Source organism: Dermacentor andersoni, chromosome 9 (genome assembly GCF_023375885.2).
Source record: "Dermacentor andersoni chromosome 9, qqDerAnde1_hic_scaffold, whole genome shotgun sequence".
NCBI classification, from domain to species: domain Eukaryota; kingdom Metazoa; phylum Arthropoda; class Arachnida; order Ixodida; family Ixodidae; genus Dermacentor; species Dermacentor andersoni.
Window position 1 is genome coordinate 27088521 of NC_092822.1, and position 13170 is coordinate 27101690.

Sequence of the window (13170 nt, forward strand, 5' to 3'; positions counted from 1 at the left end):
GGCCGTTTGTTTCAGCAGTTCCCACAGTACCTGGCAAAAGACGGCTGCCACCTACAAGACTGCACGTTCTGGCCTATACATCACAGCTAGACATAAAATAAAGTCGTTTCAGCCTCCTCACACGTAGACATAACTAAGGTGGCTAAAGCCGTTATCAGTGTGTAACAAGTACAGTCAATGACTGAAATTCCAGATATAGATATTTTGGACATGCCTGATTATTCACACAGCTCCATGGCCCCGCCACTGGCCCTACAGACTTAATGTATAAGGTCGACCAAAATTCCAGACACCTTATAGCGAGTCTTGCCATAATTGTGCTGATTTGGCCACCGAGATGAGCACTGAGATGAGCTTTGGTGACCACAATGGTCACCAAACCCTCTTTGAAACCAAATCTAGCAAAGCCTAGTCGGTCTGGTAGTGACCGACAGTGCCCAAACTGCAGGACAAGCCAAGCCACTAAGTCGTAAAGGCTGCATTTGCGATTTGCTGGATTTGTCTGCGAGTTCCATTCAGCTCTTCTGCGCTTATCATCCACCATTCATGGCTGGCTGATCTTGTTGGTAACACTAGTGAAGCATTGCTCTGACCACCGATGAAGCACAAGAAGGCGTGAAAAAAAATAACACAAAAGGCATCGCTAGGAAATCGTGGCCACGGGGGCTGTCTAGGCTAAAGGCGAGCGTATGTGCGCGTAGCAAGCAGCAACAAGCTTGGGCCGTTATTCTCGGAGGATCACTTTCGAGGATACTTTCACTTTCCACATGGCCAAGAATGCCATCGCTCATAGATGCGGATGTATCTGGCACTAGTCATAAGAAATTGAAGGTATCTCGGAAAGTGACAATCCGAGAACACGGCACACCTTTCTTGGGCCCTTGTAAAATAAATTTACTTATCTTCTGGCGAAACTGGTATTTCAAACTCCCGATTATTCTCTCCTTTATGTGAGATGCGACAAGGCTTGACTATGCAGAAGTCATACAGACGTGGAGTAGCAAACCAGAATCACTTCTGGTTAACCTCCCTTCCTTTCCCGCCTCATTTTTCTTTCTCTTTGCACAGACTGTATAACAGAAGTATACAGGCTTTTGACAAGAGTATACAGAGTAACGAAAGCTTGCAGGCAAAAAAGAAAGAAACATATTAAGCAGACACAACAGAAAATCTTGTTTTCATGCAGTCAAGGCACACGCAACCCACGAATGGAATGGCAAGTACACTGCTGTCGAACTCAATGAGAATATGTACAGATGTGATGGCCAATTACATTCGTGTGATGTCACAGTGGAGTTAAACTTTTTTCATTATCGGCATCTCCTGGGAACCGTGTTTTGGAAAGCAGAGTCACGAAGGGTAGCTGCGGTGCAGTATTGTGGGCGGAACTGTTAATGAATTCTTAGGTTGTCAGGAAAGTATAGATTGGTCACCCGAGGGGAAACAAGTCCGTTCTTACCATAACTTTGAATCACTGTGCTTTTTGGCAGTTGGACTTCAACTCTGGCTGGAAGCCTCTGGGGCACCTTGAGAGCTGTCCGGATTTGATAGTACCTGAAACACCATGACAAAAAAAAAAAAGAAAAAGAGGAAAAATAAGATTACATTTCACTTTATAGTGAATTTTATAGCTATGAATGAACAAAAGGCTGCCTAAAGGTAAAAAGAACTTAAGCAAATCATCACACAACAGAAAAGTATGATATACAGCGCCTTTTTCAAGCCCTTGTGAACCCCTTTGAGGCCTATCAGGAGACCTATTTAAGGGATACACAATTTGATAGATATACTGTTGCACCTCAGTTTTCAAATGATCCATTTTTCCATATACAGCAGGTCAGTCGAACAGCTTGCCCAATGCCACTGTCCCCACATCCAAAAACTGATTCCCCACGGTAGTTATTGCCATATTATTTGTTCACGGTTCATGGTCATGACAGAGAAATAGTTGTCAATATAATGATCTGTGATCATGACTGGGAAACAGTTGTCAGCAGCCCCATGCCCTTGCCTTTCGATTTTTTACTCACGAACGATGTGTGGGCACAGTGCACGTTTATGCTGTCATAAGTTATTTAATTTCGATTTCATTTTTGTCTCCCTTTTTTTTAATCTTTTTTGTACTATACGGGGTGATCACTCTTAAGTTTTCTGGAATTTTTATAGACTGCCTGTTGCAGGTAACATAATTTTAGTCCTTTAGCTAGATGATTCAAGGAGGCAAACATTACTTGCACAAGAAATCGAAACACATGTTCAAGTAACTAAAAAAATAACTAGTTACCTTTTTTAATTAATTACTTTCCAGCACATTTATTGCAGTTTACGAATTGTAGCTCATAGTTTGCAAGGCAATATTACTAGGAATTAATTTCCAGATGACACCAGTCTCAGATATGCGCCACCAAACTAGCCATAAATATGCACTGTTGTTCCACTGACTTTTTAAACAAAATAATCTTTTATGCCTTGAAGCAGGAAAGTGACTGGAACATCCACATATTTCGTACCACAATTTGCAAACTATCTTAATTTTCGCATGATTCGAGGCAAGTTGAGCATTCAAAATTAGTCGAAACTAGCGAGACCTGACAGCAGTGACACAGATAAGCAAAGTGGCCAAAGTTTATTTCCTACGCAGGCGGCCGCGGCAAAGCATGAGCAGATGATAGTCAGCTTCTTCCAAAAGTGCGCAATAATTACGAAAATTTGAAAGCACATTTTCACGTACTTCAGCCTGTTTATTAAACCATGTCAATAAATACACACAATAACAGTACGATCCAAGCACGCTGATCCAAACACCCTTCTTGATTGATGTCAGCTATCAGCAGCATATGGGAATCCACTCTATTACAAAATAAAGCGTTCAGAAAAATACCAGGAGCAGGCTTCTGTTGAAAAAAGTGTGTTCGAGAGAAAGGTGACTTCGCACTCTGCTTGCGAGCTCCACACACCACGCACGACTGCTAAGCTTGGCCGAGATGTTCACAGCAGCGTATGCCATACACGGACTATGTTTTTTTCACCAAGCCCGAGGGGTGGTTCCAGGACCCCTTTACCAACCAAAAATTAGTGCATCGCACAAGGAAGATAGATGCACGTGTGTACCCTGTAATTCGACGCAACATCAAGTTCGATACATTTTGAGTCAGAAAACATGACAAAATTAGTACATGAAGGCACCGCAGATCTGAACCTATTCATCCCTGACAGAGCAGAGCGACACATTTCGTCGACCGAGGAGGGGGACGAGGAAGGATATTCTGCAAGTGTCCACGTAGTGGACATGTCCATTTCGACTGGTGCTGAAGTTCTGATTGGATGGGCTAGGGTAGACGTCAGGAGACAGGCGCTCCCTGCCTATCAGCACTTCAGCAGCAGACGTGTCCAGAAGGTGGACACTTACAGAATACCCTCCCCAGCAGCGCGCACATTCGCTCACGACCAAAACATTATATGCCACACACTGGAGGCACAAGGGTACACACAGATAACATGCAATTTGACATAAACGTACATCCACAAGTTGTAGTTGAAATATAAGAAGTGGTTATTTCATTTAAAGAGTGACAGATCAACAGAACTGCACTGCAAAACAGGAAGAGTGAGAGTTTTATGACAGCAGTGCATGGCGTAGTTTCTGCAGTGTTGCATGCTATGTATAAAAGTAAACAAAGACATGAAATAGTTGATGTTCTCATATCTGACATTCCCATAGAGGAGCTATCGCGTGGGGTCCACATTCTGTAGACCTGACAGAACTCAATCAAGAATACAAAATTCCTGATCTGTACCACAGCTGTAAGCTTGTCACAATGCTGAAGATGCAAGAAATATGATGAAACTAAATTTTCATTGAGCAGAATTAAATGACAGCTGAGGGGAATGCAGTTATAGACAGCAGAAGTAGACATGGAAAGAAAATAGTCGGCAGGCACAGTGCTCTTCGATGTTGCTTTGAATTCACACAGATGTTGAATGTACTGACAAGGTGGGCAGGAAAGGCCACAACGTCTGCAAATGCATGCCCCAATGGTGAAGCAACATGCTGGATGAAACATTACGTTCACAATACAAAAATTGCACTGAAAATTACTGTGATAATACAGCCCTTGATCTTACTCGACAGGCTAATAAATCCCTCTAGCACCTCACCTCCTAACGCTTGGCGAACAAACATCCTTCAATTGAGCGCGTAAACACAATCCATGAAACAAGTAGGCCACCGTTTTCCAACAGTAATGAGTCATGTTCTCATGTTCAAATTAACACTGAAATAAGATGCCGGGCTTTGTTGAGGTTACTGCGAGGCCAGCAATAGCAGCAAGGTTTGACCAGCGTAAGCATACAAGAAACAACCTTTTACAGTGCAGACAATTATTATGCTTGTCAAGCATGTCAGCTAAAGAGTCGCATCAGAAACACAGGCTCACCCTCGCTGGAAGAGGTCAACATTGCTGAACTTGAACAGCTCAATGAAAAACTCCAGAGTGACCTGAAGTTCAGCCATGCCTTGTATTTTTACACCATTGAGGCTTGGCTCCTGAAATTAAAAAAGAAACGTGTGTTGGATTCAGCGAACTGCTCATGCCTCCCCTACGAACAAATTTGATATATATATATATATATATATATATATATATATATATATATATATATATATATATGTATGTATATATATATATATAGATATATACACACACACATTTTTTATCTTTCTTTCTTTTAGTAACCCAGAGAGGTGGCTAGAATACCCCCGAACACCGCACAAAACATCACAACATAAGTTCTACCGACATTTCACATTCGATAAAGAGGCATGCTGCAGTTTTTTTGTATTGTTTTTTTTTTTCGCTTCAAATTACGTACGCGCACGCCCGCGGAAGACAATGGAGCTCTTGGTCGCACTCGCATTAACATAACGAAAAATTTATTACAAAAATAGCAAAGAAATAATAACAAGGGCGAATCGATAAATGGGAGACTGTTGCCTTGCGTTACACGGAGACGTGTCACCATCTTAAAATAGTCTCATTAATCAATGGAAAGCTAAATTTGCCCTAAGCACTTATAAATGTCCGACGCAAGCCTCGAACTTACGAGAGCGCTGGCTTTTAGGAAGCATTCGGCGTGCGTAAGACGCACATTATGGCGTACATGTGAAGATGGTTCGTAACACAAAAATGCATTTTTTATTACCTTTTTACGCACGTTCGAACAACTACCCAGACATGCCGTGACAGATGTTACGCAATCACGGTACTTACGAAAGAAGCGATCGGGAGTGTGTCGAAGCATTAAACGATGCAGCACATGACGTGGCACTGAAAGTGTTGCCGGAGAAGCGGCATATCTCGGCAGTGATAAGCACTGATGTCCAATAACGTTAACTGAAACAAACGTACACAAGCACCCGCACGATTGTACGGCGACGCGCACTGACACGTATCGACAACGACGAGGTACGCCGCCAGGGACTTACGGCTAAGCGTTTCGGCAAATATATGCCGCCTAATGTTCGCGCCTTTGCACATCACAGATGTTGGAGTCCGCAGGGTTGATCCGAAGACCCGTCGGAGACTGATTAAGCCTAAGCCAAGCGCTTGCAATCGTAGCCGGCGTCGAAACGGACATGGCCCACGTCTGTCGCCGCGCGCACATCACGCAAAGCACACTGACAAAAACGTACTGACGACACAATGCACTACAGTTGCGAATCCAGCGGGTTACACGGTAACATAACACCGATTTTCGAGGTACTCAATGCTCAGGTAGGTCAGTGTAATTCCGGTAGAATTACACGGAGCGGCCATTTTTAAACAGAGCTGATCGAGTCCCTGAGTTGTAGAGCCAGGACAACCTGATCAGCTGACGTGATAAATGAACATGGCGGCGCAATTTTGTAATAATTCCCCAAAGACTGCTTTCTCTTTCTTTATTCGAGCAGTGACGCTGGTTGTGCATTCACCATACGACTCAACGAAACGACTAAAATGACAGTCTCAAACCAGTAAGAAATCGTATTGCTGAGGCTGCCGATGTTTCGCAGTTCGCTCTCCTCCTAAGACGCCTCCTAACCACTCTTCAGACGCCACAAATATGAACGGAACAAGCTTAATTGGGTTTTCGTATGCATGCTTGCTTGCACACAACACCTGCGGCTTGTCAGAACTAAAGTGCTGACGGCCACGGGGTGGAAGAAAGATGAACAGCCACTATGTGAAAAACATCAACAAAAACCCTGTGGTGAAAACCAAAACTAAAGCCTCTGAGCATTCTGAGATTCTGAGATTGCACTGCACCGTGAAACGACGCGATATCGATGAATGATTAACCAATTAATTCATTAAATGTATCCCACAAAACGATAATTATTTATCGATGTCCACCTTTCATTTAATCAACTTAGTCGATCCAACGTGTTCAATTAATCGTTCTAGAGAGCTTGGCAGGAGGGACGCGAAAATGTTGAAATCGTACTGGAATGGCGGCGCACGGGCAGCTAGCGTGGGGGTGGGGTAGAGCCAGTGGCGTAGCAAAGGAGGGGGGGGGGGGGGGCGTTGGCCCCGGCTGCAAGGGTCCAGTGGGGAGGGGGAGGGGGTCGTCATATACGTTTGAAGACACCCGGAAATTGTCGATATCCTAGCCTTCCTCGACTACAACCGGGGGGGCTAATGGCCCCAGGTGCCAGACGACCTAGCTACGCCACTGGGTAGAGCGACTGTCGGACTGTTTTAACGAGTCCCAAATGATGCCGAGCCGACTCTTTCCCTCTCCCCCCCAACACGGCACACGCCAGCGCGCCGCCCCAAGCCGAATGTTTGAAATGCCCTAGCAATTCAAGGCATACTATTGCAAACTCGGTCGTCGATTGTCGCGCCACTCCTATAAGTCCACTAAAGACGTGGCACAGAATGCGCGCCGGTTTGGAGCATGTATTTGACATAGCGATGAAGTTTTCATGTCGATTCCAGAAAATCAGACCTATAGCATCCGAGCATCAATTCTCGCGTGTGTCGAGTTGTGTGACCATTCAAAGAAGGTGTCGGTTTCCCCCGAACATCCCAGCCAATTCACATTCCTTCGCTCTGTAGAAAAGAGCATGTGATTAAAAATCCTTAATCAGTAATTTTTTTCCCCCGTGGATGTTCAATTTCTTGCATATTTCAGTTGGGCTTCACCTTTCACTTCTGCCATTCTTCTTATTTCTTCTTTAACTGTACTGTACAGGAATTCACTAGCGCCATGTACGCATCTGATTGAATTCTGCACTAAGAGCCATATTATGACATACATTTTTTATCTTTTCAAAAGCCACTAGTGCGAACTGCAAGTGTTTAATAAGTTAAATATTATCCTTTGTCAAATGTTTATACACTTGTGTTTCAAACTTCGTTCCGTATCTCCCAAACATGAAAATGGGGTACTAGAAACAAGTAGATAACTGTTGTAACCTCTTTAAAAGTGCCCGGTAAAATTTACGATCAATGAATTAATCGATGAAAAACCCTGCATCGGAAGTGATACATCGATTAAAGGCTAAAACGATGAATGATTAATCGTTAATCGAATCAAAATATGAATCGACCATCCCTACTACAAGCTTGGAGGCTATGCAAGATTGCGATCGGCGCACGGACACGATTTTCACGTCCCACAGACGAAGTGCTTTCCTATATATATGCTTTCCATATCAGTACAAGCGGAACTGGCCGATGGCCGACAATTGGGCGAATGGTCAGAGCGCTGTCGATCCATTTACCAATGTCCGAACGGACTGGCACGAATGCAACGAGAGTCACTGACGACGACTTTGGTATTAGGATCAGTTAGCGCCAGCGCAATGGCAACCTCCTCTGCTGCGGTGACTGTTTCTGCGTTGAGAATGCTGCAGGCTGTGTACCAGCTACGATGCGGTCCGAGGGCTACCGCCACCATCGCTGGCTTCGAGGAGCGGTAAGAGGCGTCCGTATATGGGACGTCCGGACGTCCGGACGTCCGCTGAAGCGTTTCTCGAATTGACGTGCACGGGATCGGCCCGTTTCTCGGCGTGGTGTTCCGGATGCATCCGTTCGGGAATGGGAGGGATGCTGAAAGTTGTCCGCTAACACAGTGCTTCCTTAGGATGAGAGAATAAGCGGTATCTAATAATTCAGTTGTTCAGGTTGGCACAGATCTGCACTGGGATATTTATTATTTGTTGTCTGTTCATAAATGCCTTAAATATCTTGCTGTAAAAATTATAGACCCTTGGTGCCATGTTCTGCAGCTGAAACTGTTTAATGCGTTTGCTTCAAGATGTTCAGAAATGTTGCTGATAATATGGCGCGTATAGCCTGGGAAAGAACGGATATCTTATGATACCGCATACAGATATCACTTTCACTGTGGTTGGCTCCAACGACGTGAGCGTACCCGATCACTGATGAAAGTAATGTAGCAGAGTGGGTTAATGTAATTCGTCTTCGCAAAACACAAAAAAGAAATAAAAATTTGCAATCAGGGCGAAGCAATGAATGAGATCAACATGATAGAATATTCCACGAAGACTCGTATCTGTAGTGGCAGTATGAGTTCAAGTAAACTGTGGTAAACCTATACTGACTAAGTAACAACAAACTCTTGTGGGAATGCCTGGTCCGCTGTTTGAATCCTCCCAATGGATAATATCATTTACGCTTATTAATTAAAGCCAACGTATTCCTTAGCGACTTTACCACCACTTTTTCGCATCGAGTATGTTTTCAACCTCTTTCCTAGGCCGATCCAGGTGGTAGTGCACAGCCGTGTCGATAATATTACATACTTTTCAGTTTTCATCTAGGTTATTGTTCCGCACATTTGATGTTTAAGCTTGAGAAGATTTAATATAAAAGGCATGCGCTGTCGGTGTTTTGTTTCATGACATTTGTTTTCTGGGCTGCCGTTCTTAAATTCCTGAGGAATAATTTCGTCAAGAATGTGAGACCTGGTATCAGAAACTTTAGTGATAGAATGGTGTGGCAACATAACCCCGCATATACCGCATGTCATATAGCGCGGCATGGAATATAGCATAGATATCCTAAATATATATGGAACCTCACGGCGACGGCGACGACAACAGCGAAAATTCACTTTTAGCGTCCATGCTTTCCCTATAGAGTTGAGGGTTGGGTGAGTTGGTATTGCATTTTAAAACTGGTACAGCGCAACACAGAAAGGAAGAAACAAGCCAAGCCGGCCAGATGAAAGAACGTAGCGCTCTGTTCTGTCATCTGGCCGGCTCGGCTTGTTTCTTCCTTTCTGTGTTGCGCTGTACCAGTTTAGAGTCCATGCTATCCAAATAAAAAAAGTTGAAAGGTGATTCCACGTTTAGCTGACGTCGATGAAAGACAATTGTCTCCCTGATCGAATTGGGGATGAGAATAGGGTTTACGAACCACGTAATTAATTCTGAGAAGTCCCACAGCGTCTCAAACCGAAGCGTCTGCGCCTTCAACGAGAGGCGCAGCGTTTCAACAACAGCGTCTGAAAACGCTAGCTGCCACGAGGGAAGCATGCGAGAACACTCTCCGCACCACCGGTACCAGTGGCGCCGGTACCACTGGTACCACCGATATTATCGGTATCGGAGCACATTCTTATACTGCACTACTCCCGCGATCGGCCCACGAAAGAGGCTCGAAATACGCAAAGGCGATAGGGAAAAGGGGGGGGGGGGTAACTCGCATTGTGTTTCGGCCCCACCGACACAATGCGGCAGGTGAGGCAATGCAACGCCTATACTGCCTCGCATCGCGTGAGGCAGTGTAGCGACTTCAGCAAAGTGGTCGTCTGTGACACCACTCGGAGCACCGAAAGGATACGGGTACACAGACGGTCATACGTCGACACCGCATTCCGCATAATTTGCAAGTATTTAAACTTTATACCTTGCTGCTTGCATATTTGCCGAGTGCATTTAGAGAACACCTTTCACTATAAACGATTGCGAAAGATTTTGGCTACTACCTTTTTTCTTCTATTTATACTGTTCTATCGTGCAGTGTTTTCAATGTGTATGTTTGGCTACGATTTTGGGATAGCGGGCGCTTCAGTAGCCAAACTTACCATGCTGTCTCAGTTAATAAACAACAAGAAAATTTACCCAAAGCATCACGTTCATTTTTTTTTTTTTTACGTTGTCACCGTTGGACAGAAATGGTCAAAACAATTCGCGTTCAGGCACGTACGCTCTGCGACTGAAGAGTTTTATATCACGAAAAAACTCGTATGTCAAAGTTTGCTTGTCAAAGCTATGTCAAAGCTTGCTTTACCGCAATAATAGTGTTTGTGTGGCGAAGCCCGTCTGTAAAAAAAAAAAAAAATCGCACACAGATATTTTACAGGGAAGTTGTATAAGGCTCGCCGATTCGTCCGTCCATCCGTCTGTTGCCTGTACGCCGAAAACTGCTCTGCTGCAACCTCATGCGCATTTGTGAAAAAAAGAAAAAGAGAGGCGTAAGATTGGCTGCGCCAATAGTGACGTCGTTGCTCTCCGTCGCAGCCGAGCGCGCGCGCAGCAGTTTCTCTCCTGCTCCGAAATGGGTTGGCCACGCGTCATAGGTACTACTGAGGAGCAGGCAGATTTCGATCAGCAACGCCGCGAGCCGAACCGGTGACGAGCTCGTCTATGCCGTGCCGATGCTGCAGCCCGGGCACAAGAACAGGCTCGTGCAGCCGAACGCAAGCAGCAACTGCGCACCGACGTTCCGGCAGCCTACCAAGGCGCCGTTTAATGAACCGTCCGGATTAACCCAATGATAAACACCGGGGCCGCACGTTTCAGCTTCGCTGGCTAATCATCTGTACGAAATGCTTGGGCAGCGATTTTTTTTTTTCACTTCGGCTCCACCGAAATGCAGCCTGCCACGGCTGGGATTTGATCCCGCGACCTCCTGCTTAGCAGCGCAACACCATAACCGCTAAGCCACTGCGGCGGGTAGAAGCACCTGAAGGAGGCGCCGTGCAGCGTGGCGCCATCTATCGAGGCGACGCAAATCCCGCGCCGCGGAACTCGCGGACCACTGGCGTGGAAAAGAACACTCAGCACCAGAAGATGACAATCAAGTGTATAGTGCCCTGTATCTGCCTTTTGAACGTCGCTATCGGAAATGACAAATAAAACGTGTGGGGTTCTCCTCCCGTACTCCTGGGACAAAGGAACGACAACACAGTAGTGCAAACAATCACAAGGGCACTTATTGCACCTGCCATAGATCAATGCCTGCTAGCCGAGTTGCTATCCACAAAACATGCCGATGGGCGCGCGACAAATCTAGAAGTCCGACTCACCGCGACCGGATTGCGAGCGACTATGTTCGCCCCATGCTGGATCCCAACGCCTGGTCGTTCGCGCCTACTGTCACGCGAACGGTGGCGCATTCTAAGGCGGCCACGCGAGACGGTCTCGCAGAAGCATGGATCGGCGCACGCGCGGCACGGCACGTCCGCACTGCTTGCTGTCCCGCTGCCAAAGAGGAAACGCCTTGTCTTTCGGCGCCCCAGTCACCCCGCCTGTCGGCGGCGTTAGCAGCGCAACACTCGCGCCATCTCTCGTACTGCGCCTCAACCACTCCGACCGCCGCGGGCGCCAGGCCACGCGAGCCGTGCGGGAAAACCAACATATCAGGGGATGCGTGAGAGTCGCGCATCCCCACAAACTCCAGCGTACTAGAAGTTGCAGCTTGAGTGATATTGTGAACAAATAATAGGAAGAACTCGGAAGCAATATTTTTGTAATTTGTTTGGCCAGTAACTAATGCATGCATTGTTTGGGGACACGATGAGCCTCAAAGGGTGTACACGTTTTTACATTCTTAAACAAATGTACACCCTTTGGGGTGTATATTTGCCACACAACGAAATCGTCATCTGTCTTGCTTGCGTTTCCTTCCTCGAAACGCCGCGCTCGCTACTTTCCTGTCGAGAGTGCTCTGTCATGCTGATAACGGGCAGGCAGTTCGTGACTTGGAAGTACCGGGCTCGTTGCGTTAAAGAAAGGAAACGCGGACAAGACAGATGACGATTATTGTTGTGTGGTAAAAGGGTGTAATTTTGCTTAAGAGTGTAGAGTGTGGTCCCGGATGGCCTTGAACCGACGAGCCCCTGTGGCGAGCGCGGCGCGCGTTTCCCCATTCTCCACGAGCGGAGGTGAATGGCAGAGGATATGGATGGATGTTGTGAGCGTCCCCTTTGGAACGGGGCAGTGGGTTGCGCTACCAAGCTTTTGCTATTATTCTGCCTAATGTCCTACCTAGGTTAAGCAAGAAAAAAAAAACACTATGAACTCCAACAACCACATTTCCTGACCCGCTATTGCGAACTTTGCTTTTGTACATCTCCGTTTTTTGTCGTTTCCCTACTTTTCTTCCACTAATCTTCCAATCGCCTTTTACTAATCCCTGTTGCGGACATGTTTACTTTTCCACTGCTCTCGCTGAACCCAAGAGCTTCAAGGAGGCCAGTGGTGCCTAAATCGACCACTGAATAGACGTCTTCGCATTCTAATAAAACATGCTCCGTCGTTTCCCTAGCTTTACCGCAGCAAGTACATGCTTCTTCTTCCTTCTTATATCTCGCTTTATAGGTGCGTGTTCTAAGGCATCCCGACCTCGCTTCGAAAACTAATGAGCTTCATTTTGAGTTATCATAAATTGTTTCTTTCCGTTTTTCGTTTTTTTCTCCTCTGAAGTAGTCACTCATGGCAGGTTTCTTTTCGATTGCAGCCACCCACGAGGTTATTTCAGCCTCTCTGACTTTTCGCTTGACGTTCTTTGTTGCTGTGTTGCCCACCCTACAGGCCGCATACTTGCTGGTAAGCTTCCTAGTCCTTTTCCTCCACTGTGAATCAATGTTTTTTTCTGTACAGATACCTCAACACTCTCAGAAGGCGCGTCGGCACTGTGCCCTCTAGTGCCCTCTAGTGCCCTATAGAGTCCCTGCATATGCTCCCTGCGGGTTAACACTAGTGACCTCCGGCGCGACCTAATTGGGACGCCAGAGATAGCGCTGTTTCGTCTTGCGAGAATTTCTTGCTCCGGTTAAAAAGATTACGAAGCACGGATGTAGGGGATTGGGCGATTCGAGTACAATGAATGTTTCAATTCTCGTACCGTTCCGGACTGCCAGAAAACGCATCGCTGC

General features: G+C 46.0%; 1 protein-coding gene across 1 annotated transcript in view; it reads right to left on the minus strand.

The window, feature by feature from the left end:
- Nucleotides 1-5808, minus strand: part of LOC126527358 (protein FAM135A-like) — a 57788-nt gene extending 51980 nt beyond the window's left edge. The window contains exons 1-3 of the mRNA XM_055068785.1: nt 5271-5808; nt 4437-4546; nt 1460-1554 (exon numbers count right to left, since the gene is read on the minus strand). Coding sequence (XP_054924760.1) covers nt 1460-1554; nt 4437-4513 — 172 coding nt within the window. The 5' untranslated portion in view covers nt 4514-4546; nt 5271-5808. The remainder of the gene's footprint in view (nt 1-1459; nt 1555-4436; nt 4547-5270) is intronic.
- Between the last annotated feature and the right edge of the window lie 7362 nt (nt 5809-13170).